General features: G+C 41.0%; 1 protein-coding gene across 1 annotated transcript; it reads right to left on the reverse strand.

Moving 5' to 3' along the window:
* Window positions 1–90: 90 nt before the first annotated feature.
* Window positions 91–21,545, reverse strand: BLM (BLM RecQ like helicase). The gene is made up of 21 exons (XM_076348179.1): window positions 21,433–21,545; window positions 20,610–21,337; window positions 19,262–19,451; window positions 18,687–18,808; window positions 17,295–17,427; window positions 15,547–16,292; window positions 14,574–14,750; window positions 14,029–14,147; window positions 11,444–11,557; window positions 10,590–10,688; window positions 10,353–10,501; window positions 9,423–9,529; window positions 8,474–8,634; window positions 7,785–7,980; window positions 7,163–7,353; window positions 5,977–6,124; window positions 5,413–5,612; window positions 4,412–4,604; window positions 3,830–3,952; window positions 2,165–2,372; window positions 91–403 (listed from the first exon to the last, which is right to left on the reverse strand). The coding sequence occupies exons 1-21, from the start codon at window positions 21,528–21,530 to the stop codon at window positions 220–222; spliced, it is 4,386 nt and encodes a 1,461-aa protein (XP_076204294.1). The 5' UTR covers window positions 21,531–21,545; the 3' UTR covers window positions 91–219.
* Window positions 21,546–21,839: the final 294 nt, after the last annotated feature.

Consider the following 21,839-nt stretch of genomic DNA (forward strand, 5'->3'; position numbering starts at 1 on the left):
TGATTATTTCCACTGAAATAGTAGGGTTTCTAGAACCGGTCAGAACTCTGTTTGTTTATAGTAGAAAGGTTCAAATAAGCTTATGAGTTTAAAAACATTTATTTAATGTGAGGTTTTTGTACTTGACAAATGTACAAGTCTCAGAAATGAAACAAAGATTTAATAAACAACAATTACATCTTCAGGGCTTGCTATTATACAGTATTTACATTTTCCTAGTTACAATATTGAATATGAAGGCTGAAGGAATTGTCTGGCTTTGGGTTTCGGTGGTGCCATAATCCCCAGCTTTCCAGCAGCTCCTTGCATGGCACTAACACTGTACGATGCCACGCTGTAGCCAGACGAAGCTGGAGGCTTTGAGCTAGACGGCCTTTTGGTCCTTCTGTACTTGCTGTAACCACTGCAAAATTTAGAGAGAAGGTATGTGTCAAACATCTGCTTTACTTGCCGCATTCCCTACACCCATGGTGTACTTCATGTAATATATACCACCATTAGATTTTCTAGAAGACTATGCTTTTATTTTTAAAAAGTTTGGTTTTTTTGTGCTTTTGTTTTGGGTTTGGTTTTTTTTTTTTAATACACATGGCTGCAAATATACCTTTGAAATGTAAATCAAGTGTAGCTGTTGCTCTGGCATTTGCCTAAGGGCAAGAAGCAGCCTGAAACAGGGACAGAAAATGCTGAACCAACCTGACTCCTATTAATCCAATTAGAGTATTAACATTTAAGTGACACTTCAGGGTCAAGAGCATTTAATGACTAATATTTTAGTAGATGGGAAGGTGAAAAGGGTGGGAGTAAAACCTACTGAGCTGGGAACTGCTATTTGCTACAAAAAACAAAGACCAGAATGAGGAAAAACAGGGCAGAGAAGGAAACAACCTTGGAAAGAACAGACAATGGCAGAAAGCAATGAGTTTTAGTAAGATAGACCATATTTTCTCTTTGATGATGAATGCAACATTAAAGCAGTAAAATGTAGGTAGTTAATATACCAGTAAAACCTAACAGTCTTTAAAATTCAGGCATGACTCTTCAGGTGGGGATTTTACAGAATGTTTTGGAGAGCATGTTAGTACCGTTTAGAGCTGCTCTTCCGAATGGCCTGAACTCCTCCCGGCTGAAAGATAATGCGATTTCTATGACACTTACAGACTGAACAAAACCGCCTTCAAGGAATTATTTCAGAAATGCAAGATGTGGGTTGTTTGCAAAACTGCTCTTTTGTACCTCATGTTCTCCCTCATATACCAAGCGAGGTAAAATTTCTAGGCCGGTTAATTAACCTGACCATACCACAGTACTGGCAACTTTAATTTACTTCCTTTTTGTGCAAGGCAAGCTAAGAGCACAGCAAACATTGAAAAGGCACAACTATAAAATCCAAATAAGAACTCACTGCTCAAGTTTTCTAATGTCATTCCCCCTTGTTTTTAAAGAGGGTTTGGGGAGGGCAGAATTTCTTCAACCATTTCTCCATTTTCATTCATTCACTTTCAGCACTGATTAATCATCATGTTTTGAAGCACAGACCTTCAGCACAAACTGTTACTACTTGAGTGACCAGACTAATAACTACGTGAACTGCTAAAATAAGGTCATTGACTCAAAGGATGAAGTCCAGCCTGGCTCTTTCATCACCCTGTGATAGTTTGGTGGTGGATTTGCCCTAGAAGCTCAAGACCAACCAGACTCCTAGATTCAAATGCTATGGTCTTGATGCAGGCGTTGCCTTGTATGGTACCATCAGAGGGAGAAGTTCTGAATTAACAAGGGACTGGGAACTGAAGTTCAAATAGTCCATCAAATCTTCAAAGTTTCAAGCCATCTTTATGTTTCCAAGCAGAGAATCCAGTCAGCCTGCTAATAATGGTTTTGGCAGCACACTGAAATTTAGCGTCACTACTTAGTTTATGGCAGTCAAGAGTGAGAAACAAAGGACAACTGTTAAACATCCTTCCTCACCAGGAGCTTTTTAAACAGAAAATGCTAGAAAACCAAAGTAGAGCAGTTGTTACCAGGTACCTGGATAATTCTAATGCCATTCTTAAAGCTCATACGTACTCAAGAAAATGCAGTAGGATAACAGTGCAGTTCTGGGATCATCATCATGCTATTCTGGACAAAGAAAAGTTACAAATGACCACAAGCAACATACCCTTTGGGATGAAACTGCTGGCTGCCACCATTACTTGTCTTTTTCCTCTTTGATTCTCTGAAGTTTGGCGGCCTTTTCCTTTTCTTTCTTTGGTTTGCATTATTGCAAAAATAGCTTGAGGTTGTAACTACATCTTCTGCTTCTTCATCGCTCTCAGGTGTGCCAGTGCTTCCCGTAGCTGTGTCCACACTTTGGCAGGCAGCATCTTCTACAGATAGACAGTGAGTTAAAACTAACGAAATCAAGACATTGCCTGGGCCAGTCAGAACAGTTAGCCAGAACACACTGACTGACACACTTTTACTGAAAGAGTTGTTAAACATTGGAACAGGCTGCCCAGGGAAGTGGTTGAGTCACCATCCCTGGAAGTATTTAAAAGACGTGTAGATGCAGCACTTAGGGACATGGTTTAGTGGGCATGGTGGTGTTGGGTTGACAGTTGGACTCAATGATCTTAGAGGTCTTTTCCAACCTTAATGATTCTATGACTGTACCAGAATTTCTGTCCTTGCTGTTCAAAACCTCCTTTGCACTGCCTTCATGCTGGTGATGCTCCAGGCTCAGCTAAAGGTGTTTCATAGGTTGGTGTTATCCAAAACTGCCTTCTGTCCTTGCTTTATCTCATGACATAAAAGAATACCAGCCAGTCCTATCTTCTCTAGCTTGGCTTCTTGTCTAAACTACTTTGGTAACACTGGGCTTTCTGCCTTTACACTCTCTTCCCTACGTCAGCTGGAAAGGATTATGGAATATACCATAAATACTACAGTCATATATGGCATTTGTTTTTAAAAACAGCATCAGAAGACACTGAAAGGCTTAGAGAGCCGAGAGCTCCTTCTCAGTCATGATCAAGAGGGATGTGATACTTCAAAATCAGGTTTGTAGCCATGCATTTATTCGCATTGCAGTGTATGAAAGCACAACCTCCTTAAAAGTAAGCATGAATCACTTTAAAATTGCAGGCCCCAATGTCAAATCTGGTAGCCAAGCTGTATTAAATATTCTAATTACAGCATAGGCTACATGCTACGTTCACGTGAAATTACCAGACTTAACTAGCCTCGGGGCTCAATTCTCCACTGAGCTGAACTTTGTATATAAGGTTAGAGCTGTGCAAGGCATTATAAAATACTACCATTCTGACCTGATAGCTTTTTTTACACCTAGTTTTGAAAGTTCTTCACCTTTGAGCAAGGGCTAGTCAGTGAAGACCTGAACTTGCTGACCTCAATTACTATGAAAAATAAAAGGTAGTAGTTATTGATTATCTGCCAGGCTACAATGTTACCCATACATAGTAGATGCAGGTGTAAAAATATGCAGGAGGTGCAAGACCTTTAACCTTAAGGTCAGAATTCTCATTATAACTAAGCATATTACATAAATCCCAATAACTAATAGGTTAGGAGCAGAGCAGTCTGCTTAGTTCCCATTTTCCTTTTTTAGTCTTTCAGAGATACGCTGAATTTAACTAGTGAGAAGATAGCAAAGACCTTTGTATGTTCTGAAAGTGCGCAATTGCTCCCTTTTTGTAAGTATTAAACTGCAAGAATTAGTTATTTGTATTTAAAACAAGGTAACTTTTGAGTGAAACTTCTGACAGAGGAGGAGAGAAGGGTACTAAGCAGGCAAGTACACATTTAGGTACAAAGTATACTAAACCTGGTGTGGTCCATTCAGAGTACTTATCCATCACTTTAATTATTTCTGCACCATATTTTTCCAGTTTGTCTTCTGTGACACCATCAATCTGCAGTAAAACCTCCACATCAGATGACAAGGTTTCTGCAATGTAACAAAGTACCAATTAGATATGTCAAACAAACTAACTTTTTTTGAAGAGAGATGATGGTAGAGTATTCTGGAGGAAATTAATTCCTTTTAGTGCCACCCTATGCATTAAGTCCTTAAGGAAGCAGGCTTTTATTCTAGCAGATATTCTTCTAGTTGGTTAGCACAAAAAAAAGCCCAAAAGTTTTCTCTGAAAATGCTTCAAAGTTTGTTTTGCAGTATGATTACTTGGGTGGCTCTTGTACTTATCCAGCAGGACCGCCACATCATAAACTGCAGCTCCAAGGAATCTATGCTGTGTCAGCTACTTCCACAGGACTCGCTCAGTTATGTATACTTAAACCTGTTCTCGCTAAATGTTAGAAACTGTAGATTTTTCTGTCAGAAAAGGCTACAATTGCATGTGCAGTCTACTGCTGACAGAGGTTCCGAGTAACGAAAAACTGACATTACCTGCTATTTTCTTTAGAGTTGAAGTACTGAAAATATTGAAGTAATGCACATCAAAGACTTTCCCAAGTGTTTTGCATGTGTCTGTAAGTTCCCCAAGGCACTTTTTAACCATCTCTTCCCGCTGTGACATTTTTGCCACGGAAGCCCTTTGCTTTCTGATGGCACTGGCACTTTCTGTTTCATGAAACTCCACCTGTTAAAATAAGCCAATCAGTAACTTCTGTCAGGGGAGTTACTGCAGAGCCATCATTAGAAGATTGATTGATAACACAGGAAAACAGTGAAGGAAACCGAAAGTACACTTTTGATGGACCAAAAAAAGCTATTTACCCAGTATACACTTTTTAAATGATTTTTTTTTTTTTTTTTTTTTTTTTTTTTTTTTACAGGCTACTCAACTGCCCCTAAGTTTCTTCTACAAAGGACTAGCAGAGTATACACAACACAGGGAAAAAATCCCTGAGAACCCAATTTACAGCTAGCTTTAAACAGAGGTGACTAGGTCTAATGCTGAGGGCTCTTCTCTTCTCCAAACACAGCACTAATGCAGAGGAGACATTGCCTCAAGCAATTCTGGGACTGGTTCCATGACCTTGAAGTGCATTTTCCATCAGAGCTCACCAATGACTGGAAAAAAATAGAGCAGAAAATGCAGAAGAAGGTAGCACTGTTCCTTCTTTTCTTCTTAGCCAGCTTTTTCAGTGTTGGTCATAACTCTCCTTTCTTGTCAAGCTGGAATCAGATGGATGGGGGGAGAAGAGGAAGATTTAATCCTCTCCAATCCTCTCAAACTCACCTTTTGCCTCACAACATTATTATTAGAATAGTGGACTAGAAATCATGCTTGTTGGATTCTGTTCCCTGCATCTGTTAAAGATTAGTTCCTGTACTTCAGCTGGTAGGCAAACTATGTTTAAACTACCCTAGGGTATACGCTACATAAAAACTGTAGCGCTTCCCTTATAACAATACATTAGAGAAAAAAAAAAAAAGTTGCACACCTGTAGTGATCCATCTAGCACAGCCTGAGCTTTCTCTCCTAGAATTACATATGCTACCGCTTGGTCATTAGCTGTGATATACAAGTCTTCATCCAGAATCTTGTCCAAGACCAGTTTTCTAAACAGTCTTTCAACATTGTGCCTTGAGTAGGCAGCTCCCTTCCCAAATATTCCAGACTGAATCTTCGCACTCTTTGTACCTGTGCAACAGAAATCACAGAATTAGTCGGCGATTAGAAAGCCTACGTACGTATGTATTTACAGACCTGTGAAAGATTCCCAAGGGTATTCCATAGTCTATGCACATAAAAACACATTTAAGCACCAGAAACTCCAAGCACCACCATAAATCTAGTATTATCACTATAGCAACCTGAAATGGATTAAAGCTTTAGTCTCGTTTATTTTGGATCACTTACCACCAAGAGATTCCTGGGAAGAATAATTTTGCAAAATGTATCTTCTTGTAAACCACTGCTGGTATTGCGCAGACCTCCTGATACTTAGTCAGGAATTTATGCACCAAGTCTATTTAGGTGTTGTTTCTGGAAGAACAGTACTTACCTAAGAAAATGTCTACCATCATATTCAATGTGTATCTTCCAGAACCTGTATTTCTCTTTGCATTTATTCGTCCCATTTGTCCACAATGCTCTCGTACAAATCTTATAATGCTCTTCACTTCATCTGTTACATTTCTTGATTTGTAATCCTGTTAAAATAGACTTGATTAGGAAACAATGTTATGTGGTTCTGTCCTAATGCAAGTTGTTACTGACAACCTTGTTTTTCATTATTGAGCTTCAACAAAATTAATTCATTTTGTTCCAAACCGAGAAATAGTGATCTTCTAGTTAGTACACCTACAGTGATACAATATAGTCACAGGAATTCTGGATTTGATAATACTCTGGAAAATGCAGTAATACGTACCAACTGATTGTATATAATCTCTATTGTGTTAATTCTATAGAGTAAGCTGCAAGATTGCTGCGTGAATACTGGCAATCAAGGTAAATCGTTTGGAAAGCATTCCCATAATTATTCTGCTGCCACGCACTAGAACTTACACTTCCAATATGCATTAAAATGACAAGACTGGACCGAATATGCATTATTCTAGTCAAATTTTGTTACAATCAAAGCTATGTAAGGTAATGCTTCAAACACAGGACTAAGAAGGAATATCATCAGGTATAAAACTGATCTGGTTCATACAGATCAGTAAGTCTTCCCTGTCTGCTTCAACAGCTATCTTCTCTTCTACTCCTGTTCACACCACTAACGAGTTTGCTTCGATCCTTGATGCACAAACCCTAATCTTTGGGCCACCTCAAGCAGTGTACACCTCCTAACGTGGCACTTGTGCTACTCTGGCAGCACAAAGCTGCCTTCAAAACATCAGAATAGGCAGTTGAAGGGATTTCCCCATAGCCATGCCAGTGGATCTTATATTAGCTCCTGCCTCCTGTAAGCACTGTAGCCAAGAAAATCGACACTAAGGAAGATCCTTACACCTCATCAGTCCTCCCCCGACAGAAATAGGAGCATCACAAGTCCATGGATAGTCTGTGTAATTCTACAGTAGGTTAAACCCTGAAAATAATTTGAAGCACCTAGCATCACAAAAACACAAGACATCTTATTCATTTTCTCTATTTGCCTTCCCAAATGTCATGTAACCATTTTTTAATGCAGCTAAATGCAAAATCAGTTTAACAACACTATAAATAAGAGCTATGATTTTTACCGTCTTTCTACTGCAGTTATCGCAAATTACTTCTGGGTGATCTTTACAGAAGGTGGGATTAAAGTTAGTTTCCCCGAAGTAGGCCAAAAGCTGAATTCTCCGGCAATCAACTACATTCTCACAGTAGTGAACCATACTGTAGAGGTTGTTAAAGTGGGTCTGTCTTGTGTGACTGTTTCCATCTTTCTCCGCTGAAATGCAATAAATTCAGTTGTGTTTGTTAAATCTGCACCTCTGCATTTTTGTATATTATCAGATAGACAAAACACAATATTCTTTTTTGCTTAAAAAAAGATGAGTAGGTTAGTACAGAACTAACCTAGGACAGATTTTACCTCTAAAGTTTTAAAGAATGGAGAAGGGAAATAAGACTAGAATGACAAGAATCAAGGGATGGATATGTATGAAGCAAAGTGTTTTTGACTAAAATTAAGTACAAGTGACAAAAATCTTTCATTACAGAAAACCATTCAGGTAAAGATGCACAGTCCTCCCATCTTTGCAATACCATACTATTTACGGCACTTCTAAATGAGAAAATAACACAGTCTAAATGAAACAGAGACCAGCAACTAAGTGACTTTAATATTGTCTCCACTAAGTTACAATCATGAGAACTCACTTAGTATTAGCCTTCTAAGTCTGGTTACATCACTGTAGCTGTAGAAGAGCAGACAGTGAGACATTTCACCATCTCGTCCAGCTCTGCCAGATTCTTGGTAGTAACCTTCTATAGATTTAGGAAGAGAAGCATGAATAACATAGCGTACGTCAGGTTTATCAATTCCCATTCCAAAGGCAATTGTTGCACATATAACCTAAGAAGGAAATAATAATTTGTTACATAGTTATGAAAGTTATTCATGCAGCACTCTGCACTGAAAATAGACAGGCGATCAAGATTATGAAACTGCAGAACCTAGAATTTCAATTGTAACCCTGCAAGATGAGTACAAAATAGCAGAAACACCTCTCCTTTCAGAAGAGCTATTCCAGACAAAGGGAAAACTCCAAATTTGAGTCTCAATATACAATTCAGCAGCGTGCCTAGGGCTGTTTCAGAAGCCTTGTACTGCTCAGTTCCTTCCTCCTGGAGTATCATACCTTGGTGCAGTGCTGCAGTCTGTGATTTGTAAAACCCCCAATAAAAAGATGGCTAATGTGTTTTGGCAGATCTGTTCGGATCAGTTATTTAATACTGCATCCGATTTGGCAATAACATTACACAACTTTGCTTTCATTTACTAGGCCAAGAGGGATAAAAGTGCTCTAAGTTCTATTCACTTTTTTCCCCCAGTTGCTTTTCTTTACCTGGCATCCTTCTTGATTAATCCACTTCTTTTGTACAAGGTCTCTGTTGGAGTCAGTGAGGCCAGCATGATAGGCAAGTGCAGCAAGACCTTCCTTCTGCAGAATAGCCGCTGTTGTGTCACATTCGTGACGTGAAAGGCAATAAATTATTCCAGAGTCATCTGCAAATATATAAAAAAAAGATTTGTGCCACAATACAGCTTTATTCCCTTTCACTTGCTTAACAGTCATACCTGTCAAGCAAATACATTTATTCCAATAGTGAGAGGCTGGTAAGTGTAATGCAATAACTGCTTAATGATAAAGAAAAGTAACTTTATTAACATCAGATGTTTTTGTTAGCTTCTCCTCACCCAATTTCCTGGTTTTTTGGCAAGGTGGAATCAAGAAAAGTTTTCCTGCTCAGTACATGAATAAAGAACTACATAAATCAAGAGCTAGAGCAGTTTAGTCAACGATATACTAGGTTACAGCACTAGAGAAGCTATGAAGGGAGCTTGCTGTAATCAGCTTCCAGCAGCAGGAGCTGCAGGACTCCAAAAGAGAGCCTAGAAAGATAGGAAACCCTGAAGATATCTTCAAGGGGAACCGCAGATAAGCAGACCAACAGAATTAAGCAATTAAACCAGTATGGATATTAGTTGACCTTTATACTCTGAAGACACGATGCTAAAAGGTCTGGCAACCTCCAGAAAGATTACTCAAGAGCATTACCATAATTTAGTTTTCCATCCTAACCTGAAGTCTTAACTTTAGGATGCCCATAAATCTGATTCTCATTATCAATAATATCATTTTGCCTCCAACTTGGTTTTTTTTTTTGTAAATATATTAGTCACTTACAGAAAGGCACAAGTTTGGGGTTTTTACAGCATTATAAAAGCTCTTCCTGCCTTAAAAAGTAGTTCATAAAAATGCATGCAAGCACACTATGCTGCTCAGTACTCACGTGGATGATATTTTTTAATCCATTCCAAGCAATCCATCGCCACCTTCTTTGGCTTCTTGGGCAATACATCATATTTCAAGTTATGCCTGTTGAAGCTCATTGTAAACCTAAAACATGACAGTTCACGGATGCTCGTCAGCTTTATGGGTGCAGTAATCCTTTCAGCAAGCTAGGTATTGACTGGAATGTCCCAAATTCAACTAACTACTGCTCATTCTGCATTATCTGCAAAAGAATAGTTGTTCCACTATGCCCATGGAGATTCATGTCACCCATACTTTAGGCCTAAAAATTCCTGTATTTTTCCTGTGTCTGTGAAAAAAACAAAGCTACATGGCACTATGTAGAAGGAAGAAATGCCCATAAACCAAACACGCACACAGTGATTTGCCTCGCCTTCATTCTCCTTCTGAATATTTGCATCCACATTTGACTGATCAAATTTGCAAAATACAGTGTCACCTCCCTCCTTCTACCCTAAAATACATTTCTAAAATAAGAAATTCAACAAAACAGAATGCTTTATTTTTCTATCGTGTACAATGAAAACACTACAATACAATCCAGGCCCAATGGTACCTCATTATCTATGTTACTGCCAATGCTTTTGCAGTTTCCCAGCATTCTCATGAAAAGCACCCTAAAATACAACTTGCACATTTTGTCAGTGACATAGAAAATTTCATGATGTTATTTTCTATTAAACAGCTTCCTTAATCATGCAAGGAAGAGTTTGGTAAGTTTTTTTCCTTCTTACTTTAACATTTTGCACATAACTCACATTAAATTCCACGTATACATTCTCATTTAATCAGGTACAACTACATGAGTATTTCAGATGAACCTGTAATGCTTTTCTTACTTTAACTAAATTTTCCAAAATATCTGCGGCACAAACAAATTGTTTCAGGAAACCGCTGAGTAACTTACACTTGTGGTTTTAGCATCTCAAGCTGATTCTGAATATCCTTCTGTACTCTGGGGTTAGCAGTGGCAGTAAGAGCCATCATAGGAACAGAGTGAAACTTCTTGCGGAGCATATTCAGTCGTTTGTAGTCTTTTCGAAAATCGTGACCCCACTAGTTTAAAAACAAAATGTAAGTGAAACTGAGTAAGATGCTCCAATTAAGTCTTTTGCCATTTTGAAAAACAAATCAAGGTTTTTACCTGGCTGACACAGTGGGCCTCATCAATGACAAAACGCGCTAGGAGTTTCCTGTCGTAGAGATTTTCCAGGGCTGACATCAGTCGGCTGCTTGCACAAACCTAGGTACACATCCACCAGTGGCATTAGAAAGCAAACTAACAGAGCAAAGTGTCACTCTACCTGACTGAGAATACAGAAACAATTGTTCTGTACAGCAAAGTTAATCTTGACTGCACAGGTAAAGCTTGAAGGCATAAAGAAGATGGCAATCAGCTTCATTTTAATTGGCAACGAAGCAGTTGGTGTGGAATTACCACAAGGTTCTAGGATCGTCTATCCAGAGGTCCTACAATCTGAGTAAATTTAAACGACTTATGTCACGAAAGACAGGGAAAGACAATGCTGAAGAAAGAAACATAATCAGCACACTAAACAGTCCCCTCTTACAAAGCTCTTGTGGAATAATACAATTTTTGAAGGCAGCATATAACTAAGTACAAGGCAATCTTTTGACAGTCACCTATTACCTTGACAGTTAAATATTTTTTCCCTGTATTATCCTATTCATAGTAGTCTAGATTTTAATATCTACTTGACAGCAATTAGCCACTAATATGCAGTAAGATGTATTGAAATGGATGGGCATGGGGGTTTTGTTTTAAGAATTTAAATTGTACAAACATACTCAGTTCTCATTCTTGGTTAATTACTGATTGAAATTAATTACATCTGTACAGAGTCTTACTGAATTACCTAAAAAATATTTTTTTTTTCCCCAGAAGCCTACTCCAAATTCAGTGTTTCCCCTTTAATACTTCATAGTAGTCCACCTCTTGTTGCCTCCATGATTTTACAATTCAAATTAAATACAAACCTTCTCAGGAGTAACATACAGAAGCTTTATTACAGGATCTTTTTTTGACAATTGCATATATATTTTTGAAGCATCAACATCTGTTCTGTCACCAGTCAGATATGTTGCAGCAATCTATATTTAAAAAAACATATTAAGTTTTAATATGCGCAAAACAGAAGCTTCTCCAAATAGAGTCCTACATCTAGTTATAAACCAGATAAAGTATATGCATTTACTATCCTCAACGAATATAACGTTTTCAATGCTTCTTTGTGTAATTATAGATAACATTTGAACCCCCACCGTACTGTAGACATCGCAGAATTTTTCTAATGATAAAACCAAAAGACTATAAGCCAAATTCTATTCTTCTGCTCCTAGTTCTACCAACAGACCAATAGCTGACTTAGGGGATTTGTCTGCTTTCTTTGAGCTCTCTTTCCAGTAAAGAAAACAGATGTGATGTTAGTTTAAAGCTCGATATGCTGTAAGTTTGAGATTGAATTCAGAAAACAGAGATCTTAAGAAACAAAGTTTCCAAGAAGCACAAAAATGTGATAACACCCTCAATAACAGTGCCCACAAACATAGAACAGCATTGCATCAGAAGAGATTGAATACAACTTGGAGCAGCAATTTAATATTAAATTTGAAAGTATAACTTACTATTCATGCTAAATAGTAACAAAGGAATTAGATCCTAAGGACACAAGTGATATAAGAATAGGTCACACCAACAGAGCCAATTCTGCCTGCTTGTCTCCTCTTCCTCTCGCAAGAGGCAGCTGCAGCTCTGCAGAGGAAATTCCTTCTGCAGCTACAAATCCCCTGGAGTCACAGAGCCAGTTTATCTGGCTTTTACAGCCATGGCACCTCTCAACGCAAGAAAGAGCGAAAAGCATGGCCAAAGCGTAGTGTTGTGCAATAGTCACTAAATGGTGGACAACCATTCGAGGGCTCTGTCTAGTCATAGAATCATAGAATCATTAAGGTTGGAAAAGACCTCTAAGATCATCGAGTCCAATCGTCAACCCAACACCACCATGCCCACTAAACCATGTCCCTAAGCGCCTCATCTACACGTCTTTTAAATACTTCCAGGGATGGGGACTCAACCACTTCCCTGGGCAGCCTGGTCCAACGTTTAACCACTCTTTCAGTAAAGTTTTTTCCTCATGTCCAATCTAAACCTCCCCTGGCGCAACTTGAGGCCATTTCCTCTCGTCCTGTTGCTTGTTACTTGGGAGAAGAGACCGACACCCACCTCGCTACAACCTCCTTTCAGGGAGTTGTAGAGAGCGATGAGGTCTCCCCTCAGCCTCCTTCTCTCCAGGCTAAACAACCCCAGTTCCCTCAGCCGCTCCTCAGAAGACTTGTTCTCCAGACCCCTCACCAGCCTCATTGCCCTTCTCTGGACACGCTCCAGCACCTCGACGTCCTTCTTGTAGTGAGGGGCCCAAAACTGAACACAGTATTCGAGGTGCGGCCTCACCAGTGCCGAGTACAGGGGCACGATCACTTCCCTCCTCCTGCTGGCCAGACTATTTCTGATAGAGGCCAGGATGCCATTGGCCTTCTTGGCCACCTGGGCACACTGCTGGCTCATGTTCAGCCAGCTGTCAACCAACACCCCCAGGTCCTTTTCCGCGGGGCAACTTTCCAGCCACCCTTCCCCAAGCCTGTAGCGCTGCATGGGGTTGTTGTGGCCGAAGTGCAGGACCCGGCACTTGGCCTTGTTGAACCTCATACAGTTGGCCTGGGCCCATCGATCCAGCCTGTCCAGGTCCCTCTGCAGAGCCTTCCTGCCCTCGAGCAGATCAACGCTCCCGCCCAACTCGGTGTCGTCTGCAAACTTACTGAGGGTGCACTCGATCTCCTCATCCAGATCATTGATAAAGATATTGAACAAGACCGGCCCCAAAACTGAGCCCTGGGGAACACCACTTGTCACCGTCCGCCAACTGGATTGAACTCCATTCACCAATCAGACTATCAAAAACTGTACTTGATGAGAGAAGGATTTGTCTGAGCTTCAAAACCCTGCATCATAATCACTTTTGTCTCATACCCCAAAACATCTCTGTATTTTTCCCTAAAATGCGTTATCCACCTTTGTTTCCCTGATCTCTCAATCTCAATAATACACTAAGGATGAAAAGACACTTCACTGAGGCAAAAGCAGTTCATAAGTCATCAGCTTTAGGAACACACATCTTCTGCACTTGCATTTCTTTTCTCTGTGTATTACTTCTCCAGAAATGCTTAGCATCACCAGAACCCTCCTAGCTCAGGAATTGTGAGTGCTTATTTCTGCTACAAAGCCAGGCTGCTCCTATTTAGGTGTCTAAATACAACTCTCAGAATGTAAGAAGCAGGCATCTGTACTTGAAAACTAAGCTCCAATAACAAATATACACAAGCATCAATAAATTTAGCAGTTAGACTGCCAAGATATTCTAGTTCATCTAATTTAGTTTGTCCTAGACAACTTTGTGTGCCTTTTACAGTTTGTATTTGAGAGACAGAAGATTTACTGTAAAGTGTCAGATTTCTAATTCACTTATCTGCAGTTAAATTGAATAAAGTGAGCTGTTTGAACTTACATCTAAAGTCTTCAGTTTCTGAACTTGATCTATTATCAGCGACCTCAGTGGAGAGATAACAATAGTGACTCCAGCAGAAACACACGCTGGTAACTGGTAGCACAAGCTTTTACCACCACCTGTAAGGATTAAACAGAACACAACAAATGTTAGATACGAAGAGGAAAGGGGGACAGTGCGTAGGAGGAGTGGAAGAGGGGAGACCTATTTCTTACTTCCCATTTTACAGCACTTTCAGAAACAATTAACTTTTACCAGTGACTACCTTTAATATGATACCTGTAGGATAAGGAAGAGTTATCACGTGAAAGATTATGGAAGGCAGAAATTCAATCACCTCATTCAAAATACCAAAGTGCATACAAAATTCCAGAAACCCTGCAGCCACAGAACTCAAGCAGCACAATTTATTGCCACCTCCACAAAGGCACAGAGAAGGAGAAGAGTTTGTTACGGGCCTTGCAAAAGGAGCTTCAGGTCTTTATTGCTCAAGTGTGTGCCAGACCTCAAAAGCCTGCAGCTGCATGGCGTTTGGAGATACATACCAGTGGGCATTAAGATGAAACAATCTTCACCCAGAAGAGCAGCATTGATGGCCTCCAGCTGATTTGTCCGAAAATAGTGCAAACCAAACTTTTTGTGAAATATATTCATCATTTCTTCAGAATGGGAAAATTTCATACCCCTGAAACGTTCTAGTGCAGGGTTATTAACCGGTGGATCTAGTAAACAAAGAAAATGTACTTACAATAAGTTACAATATCAAGTTGCACTATCCCTCTTGCAACATAAAACTGCTTCAGTATACTGGATGGCTTAGCCACCACTTCAACCCTTTAAACCTTTTAAACTCAAATCATGACTTACTAAAAAAAATTGCATTAATCTAGAATTTAAGACCGGCTAAAGTGTGAATTTTGATTATATACAAATCTCTGGAAACAAGCTTCTTACCTATGCCTGTATAAAATGCCTACTCTTACACTAACAAACTTCATCTCTGTCACAAACCGTGAATAGGCTCCCCGTTCGTGGGTACCTAACAGTAGGTCCTAGCTGAATCAGCGACAGAGAAGCTGATGAAACGGGTTAACGTTTTCCTACAGTAACCGCAAATAATACTAACCCACCCCTGTGCCCCCGAGGGATTAGGTTTGCTTCAACAAGTGCCCATTTTTGAACATTTTGCATAAACAGCTAAAACTGTTTTACAGCTTTGAATTAACAACTGCAGAATCATTATTTAATTAAAAAACACAGAAACATTCTAGTTTCCAATTTTAGCAGCTTCATCTTCCCAGCAGCCTGCAACCTGCATGGCAAATAAATATTCAAGAAGTTTGGCACCACTTGGAGGAAAAAAAACAGAAGATAACTTTGCAAACAGAAACCAAAAGAAATTTCCACAGAAACAAAAGTCATTGATGTAATCTACAGCAAGTTACTTGGCCTTAGGTTTAAAAATAAGTAAATAAAAATTTAAAAAGGGAAAGACTAATCCTAATGAGCATAATTTACCTGAATGGTTCTTTGTTGCCGTCAAGAAGCTTGATTTTGGAGCAGCAGGATTTGATACAACAGCAGATCCTTTGGCTCTGGACATTATCTTTGACAACAGCGATTTGGCAGGTGGCCCCTCCCTGACGGGCTGATACAATGGCGTAGATGGCGTTTCAGGTGCCAAAACATTCACCGAGTTCTCCCAGCCCTCATCAAAATCATCAATATCAAAGTGATCAAGGTCAAAGTCTGTGTCGTTTATACCTAAACTGTCTTCTGCAGGAATGCCAGTAGGAGCTTTGCTCTGACCTTTCAGAGCTGTGCTTGAAAGAGGCCTCTCCAGCAGATGATGGTTTCCACCGTTTCTCACCCCTGTTTTTTCACACCAGCTGCTGTTGAAGGACATCTCAGAACAGAGGCTGAGGGAGGCTCCATCTTTGCCATTTACCTTGGAAGAAGACAGTGCTGTAGTTTCTGGGCAGGTGATCTCCTCAATACTTTGCTTTGAAGCATAAGAGGTATCCAAGGTTTGATTTTTTTTGGTAGAAAAATTGCTTGAATTAACAGTCCCAGAAAGCATAGATGGGAGGTTTGTGGATTTTGGTGAGTTTCTATCAGAACCAAAGCTCCAGTTCGGGCCAGAACACAGAGCAGTACCAGGACATGCAAGAGGGTCCCTTTCCACACACGCCTTCCAGTTTCTAGGAAAAGCGTTGTTTATGCTACTTTTGTTCAAAGTGAGAGAATTAGCTAGCAATTTTCTCCTGGGAGAGATGGCAAGGGAAGGAAGGAGGAAAAAAAAAAAAATATTTAGTCACAAGCAATGATTTATCAAATTCTACAACATACATTAAACAGTTTTGTCTCTCTCCTATTGAAAACATATGGTGGTTACATTGTATTCTGTGTCAGTATATTTTAAAAATATTTCAAACAAATCTAGGGAAGAGAGAATAATACCAGAACTCAGCTGAACAAAATAATTACATCATCTTCTCTGCAGACATAAAATAAAATAATTCCTAATAGCAAGGAACTGATCCAGGCAAGGTAGAGCATAAAAAAAAAAAAAAAAATCCTTAGAGGCACAAACCTGAAGTTAAAAAAGTAAAAATATGCTTAAACCAAATTGTTTTTATGTACTTTCTAAAGACTATGTCTGACTACAGTAATAAGAGGAAATAGCATAAATTAGTTTTACTGAGAACGTTCAGAAAAAGCACATAGTCCCATTCCAGAAAAAACAAAACAAAATCCTAAATCTCAGTATTTTGTCTACATATTGTGTCATCAGATTATGCAGAAGTTAAAGAAGCAGACTGCAGTAGCAATAATCAGATTGAAAGATGACAAGTACATGGATATTAGGAGAAGTCATAATCACTCTAGTCAGTGATAGCAAGTCTCATAGAGAGAATATTAAATTAATGCCTCCGGTTACAAGAAATCAGGATGACACCTAGCAGGTTATATCACACCACCCTGCTTCTTTGGAAGCATCTGGTGCCGGTCACATTCCAGAGAAAAGATACAGGACTACCTATGCCTCAGACTGAATGTGGAACTGGATTCCTTCTTCTGGCAAAACACTGGGATTGTTAATACTTTCAGCGGTTTTTTGGATTTTTTTTCTTCATTCGGTCAGTAATTTTAAGCTTTTAAAAAATCCTTCCATATCATCTTTTCAGTGTGATGGAGACACCTGCAGGCATGACACCGCTTCACACAGAGCACAGAAACGCGGAAGGCTGCTTATTAAAGCGTACCTGAGATCTCTCTGCTGGAGAAGTTCTTTTGCGCATGACAAAGACGTAAGCTCATGAAGCGGAATGGCATCTACCAGCTTACAGATATCATCCATGACGCCATAGAGTTGCTGTTCCAAATCCAAGCCCTTATCTGTTAGATGGAGTGTATTTTAGCATACAGTAATACTGATTTTTATTAGAATATATAACAAGATGATACCAGTCTCCCAAAGGACAGTAAATTGCAATAAATAAGTCTAAATAATTTACTTTCAATATGTTTTTAAAAAGTCCATTCACATAAAGAAACTGTTTCTGTGTGCATGAACTCAGCTAGTCTACATATTTTTGCCCTTGCCTTTTAATTATCCATCTCTATATATTTTCCAAACCTCATCACAGTTCTTTAAAACTTAATTCCAAAAACCACTAGTTTACGTTTTGCTTATCTCAAATTACCCCTCCCCAGACACACTAAAACACATTTTATCAAAATATTACATTGCAATTCCAGTCTAGAAAGTACTGTAGAAAACATCCCACACGTGAAAAGTCAGCATTTGTCACCTCATGACCTTCCCTTCCAAATTCAGTACCACTGCAAACCATCTGGATTTTGCCAATGAACTGCACCGGACCTCAAACCGCCGCTACGGGGGTGTGATCCCTCAGACTAAATTCTGGCCTCTGCTACACTTGGCTAACGCTGAATTACCTGAGGGTCAGAAGGGCACCTCTTGCAACAAGCTAATGGTCCAAATTGGCCAGAAGTTTGCTGCAGGTACACTAAAGTATGACAAGATGGAGCTTGACTAAAGTGATTTCCAGAACAGCATCATTAAAACATAAACATAAAAACATGGCTCTGGGCATTTATAAACACAAAATTTTAAATGACACTGTAGAACAGTACCATAAGCTACATTTTTATCTATCTTGAGAGGAAAGATCTGCAGCCTTAAAACCAGGTTGTGCCACACCTATACTTAGTAACTTTTCATTCTGCAAGTGAAACTCAGAAACATTTTAGCTCAGTAATAGCATCTGTGCCAGCTCAGCCAGCATCTGTGGGAATCAAATGGAAGCACTGACACAGCTCCAGCTTACAGTGACGTGTCTTTGTGCCACAGCTGAGTTCGGGACTGATTTGGTCGATCTGTGCTTTTAACTTCTGACAAGGAGGTCTGTGCGGTATCCCACACTGGTACTGAGAAACTCAGAATCAGGATCAGACAACACCCCTGAGCCTACACATCTGAAAACCCTGTGTGAGACTCAGTCCCCTGCTTCGTTGTCCCCATCGGTCACTGTTAGTTAATGCTCTCAGGTTACATGGGATATGCAGGAGAACAAGAAGTTGCAAACCATCCCCAAAATCTAAGGCATAGAACTTCAAAATGTTTTGTGTACCTGCATCCTCCGCACTAGGATCACTTTCAGCAACAGGCTGCATTGTGGCAACCTTCCCAGGCTTGGACTCAATGCTGCTAGCTGTGGCTCTTCCACCAGTTGGAGATTCTTTGAAAATATTACTAATATTAAAAGAAAAAGTCATTAAAATACAGATATCTGCAAATCAATGCATTTCCGTAAGAGAAGTTTATCTTTTAAAATAACAGCATTTAAGATGCATGTAAAAGATAAACAAATTTCTGAAAACCCAGTTAAAATGCAAGTAGCTGAGCAGTTTGTCACTCATCCTATGTGCCGACGTGTAAAGACTTGCTTCAATATTTTTTTTTCCTCCCACTACGAAAGGGAAAAATAACTCTGCTTTTTCTGAAGCAAAAGCCAACATTGGCCATAAAATGAAAAGTGTTTCATAAAACATTAATAGCAGCTGTCAACGACTCACCTGCCAAGCAACAAACAGACACAATCAACTCAATCTGTAACTTTTAAACAAGCGCTAGTTTCTTGTCTTTTTTGGTACTTTTTAAAATCATCCTAAAGACAGACAGTTTTATCAATGAACTTTGTTTTACCTAATGCTTTTTACGGAAGGCGAGAAGGAAGGCAGCTCTTCTTCAGGGGAGGGTGGAACGACATCTAAGTAATCATCCTCTTCAAGCTCAGTGCCTGCAAACAGCTCGATGTCAACCCCATCCAGTTCTGGAGAGCAATTTTTCTCGTCGCTGCTTGGCTTCTGGCTCTCACCACTTTTATCATTAGCAGCTGAAAAAGAAGTGTATTAATATTGTTTGGTAACACTGTAAACTCATTCTGGTTTAAACAAAAATAGAAGGAAAAAATTAATAGCCAGATTTCAAAACACTCCTTTAATACAGTTTCTGACTTTTAAAGGACAAAAAATTTACTGCTCCCTTTTTCTCCCCCATTAAAAACAAACAGACAAAAACCCCACAAACCCTCTTTTAAGCGGAAAACTTACATAGCTGGCCTATAGTTACCTTCCCCTATCAGAAGAGAAAAAAAAATAGCTTCTTCAAACTTAAGAGGAATATTTTCCTACAAGAGATTTTATAGAAAACTATTGTCATATTAAATATTAGCTTAAAAAGAGTGCAGACTCATCAACTAGCATAGTCCCTATACTGGAATTAGAAGGTAAATTTACATGTATAGTGCCTTATATGACAAATCCTACTAAGAAAGGCCAATATCATTAATCTATGAAAATTCATTTCACAGAAAGAGGGTGAAAAGTAACAAAATATTCTTAAGAAGAAAAATACAGTCCACAAATCCTTTTGCCATTTAATGTCATGGCAGCATCCCAGAACACTGTTCAGCATTATTCAGTTGCACAAGCATATTAATTTCACTAATAAAGATGAAAAGTTTCAAAACATAACAGGTAAGGCACATAAAATAGAGAAGCTAAGAGGAATCCAGAGCTACCAAGGAAGCACTCTGACTGATGGTCATGAACTTCTTGGTCATAATCGAGGGCTGGAATTTTTTCTGTTTTGCTTTAGATTGAGAGAGATCTCTTTTTCTGGTTTAATATTTCTCATCATTACGTTTAGGCACAAGATGATTTTATTACTCTCTTGTATGAATCTTAAAAGTGCTTTTCTTTCTATAACATCCCTATAGGTTATTGCTCTTCATTTCTGGAATGTCATATGGGAAGTCTTGCAACTCCAAAACTACCATGCGACCATGGTATCTGCCACAGAGACGACGCTTCACTATTTAGAACCCTGCACTTCCACAAGCTGCAGTTACCCAAACGAAATCCACGTACCCACGACTGCTTCTCAGATATGAGCATGCAGCTCCCTCTGATTTCTGAAAAATCAAGCCCTCTGTGTGCAAACACGAACATATTTCCTTCTAGCTCACTGGTACTTTAAAATAAATTGTTACCTGGGTGAGCCTCTTCCCTGCCATCATCCAAAATCACATCAGCAGGTAAGTTCTCCCAAAGGCCCTCACCCACAGACTTGTTACCGCTGCAGGGAGCTGAATCCTCAAGACAGATCAGAGATTGCTGCGACGAGGGTCGTTGTTCAGCCTCTGGAGAGGTCTCCCCGTGCTCCGGAGCGCTGCGGCTGCGAGGCCCCGTGTCGTCGCCCACGGTCCCGGGGGCAGAGGCAGGTGGCTCATCCAGGCGGGGGTTCGACCTCTGGGAGGCCTTGCAGCCGGCCCGCTGCCCTTTGGGGGACAGGACCGGTGGTCTGCAATACTTCTTTTCGATTCCCGACAAATCGAAGTCGTCAATGTCATCCCACTCATCTTCTATGGTAATGACGGGGCCAGCCGCAGGACCGGGCCCGGCCTCCCGAGCAGGAGCACCGCGCAGCCCCTCGGTCACACTCCTCTTCCCGGAGGCCGCGGGGCCTTTTGACGCCTCCCGAGACCTGACGAGCGCCGGGCTCGCACAGGCCGGCTGGAGGCCCCGTCCGTGGGGGCTGCCTGCTGCCGGAAAGAAGTCCTGGATTTGTGCTTTCTTGTCCTTGGAGGCGGGGAGGGACGAGGCGAGCGCAGCCAGGGAGGTGTTAACGTCTTTGTCCCTCAACGCAGAGGCGGCGGAGAGGCCCCGAGGCTCCCTGGGCAGGGCGCCGGCCGGAGAGGTCTTCTTGAAGGTAAAGCCCCTGGAAAGAGACGAGCCCCTCGTTAGCGCCCCAGAAGCTCGCTGCACGCGTAAAGCTCTGCCCCGCCCCGCCCGCCGAGGCCCCGCGGCACTCACGCCGGCCGGTGCCGCGGCGGGGGCGGCTTGCTGAGGGCGCCGCGGGCCGAGTGGAGCTGCAGCTGCTCCCGCAGGTTGTTCTGCGGCACGGCCGCCATGACGGGGCGGGGCGGGGCCGCCTCGCCGGCGGGGGGCGCTCTCCGCGCCGCGGGGCTGCGTTCACCTCCTGCTCACCGCCCGCTCCCGCCGCCGCCGCCGCGCGCCCCCTTCGCATTCGGCGCCAAAACACCGCCTGCCCCCCCCCATTGGATGAACGCTCCGGGAGCGGAAGTGGCGGCACGGCGCTTCCGTTTCCAGGGCGAGGGAGGGCTTTCGCCCCGCCCCGCCCCGGGAGGGGAGGGGAGGGGAAAGCAGGCGGCCCCGCCCCGCCCTTCTACACAAGATGGCGGATCCGCCGCCTGCGGATC

This window comes from Aptenodytes patagonicus, chromosome 10, assembly GCF_965638725.1.
Source record: "Aptenodytes patagonicus chromosome 10, bAptPat1.pri.cur, whole genome shotgun sequence".
Lineage (NCBI taxonomy): Eukaryota > Metazoa > Chordata > Aves > Sphenisciformes > Spheniscidae > Aptenodytes > Aptenodytes patagonicus.

Bases quoted from the DNA above. Each gene is read 5' to 3' on its own strand.
- BLM (XM_076348179.1), bottom strand. From the start codon at position 21,530: ATGGCGGCCGTGCCGCAGAACAACCTGCGGGAGCAGCTGCAGCTCCAC. The intron at 17,428-18,686 runs GTACACAAAACA...TCCATCTAACAG, and splicing joins TCCTAGTGCGGAGGATGCAG to ATAAGGGCTTGGATTTGGAA. The intron at 3,953-4,411 runs GTAATGTCAGTT...GTTACATTGCAG, and splicing joins AACTCTAAAGAAAATAGCAG to AAACCTTGTCATCTGATGTG.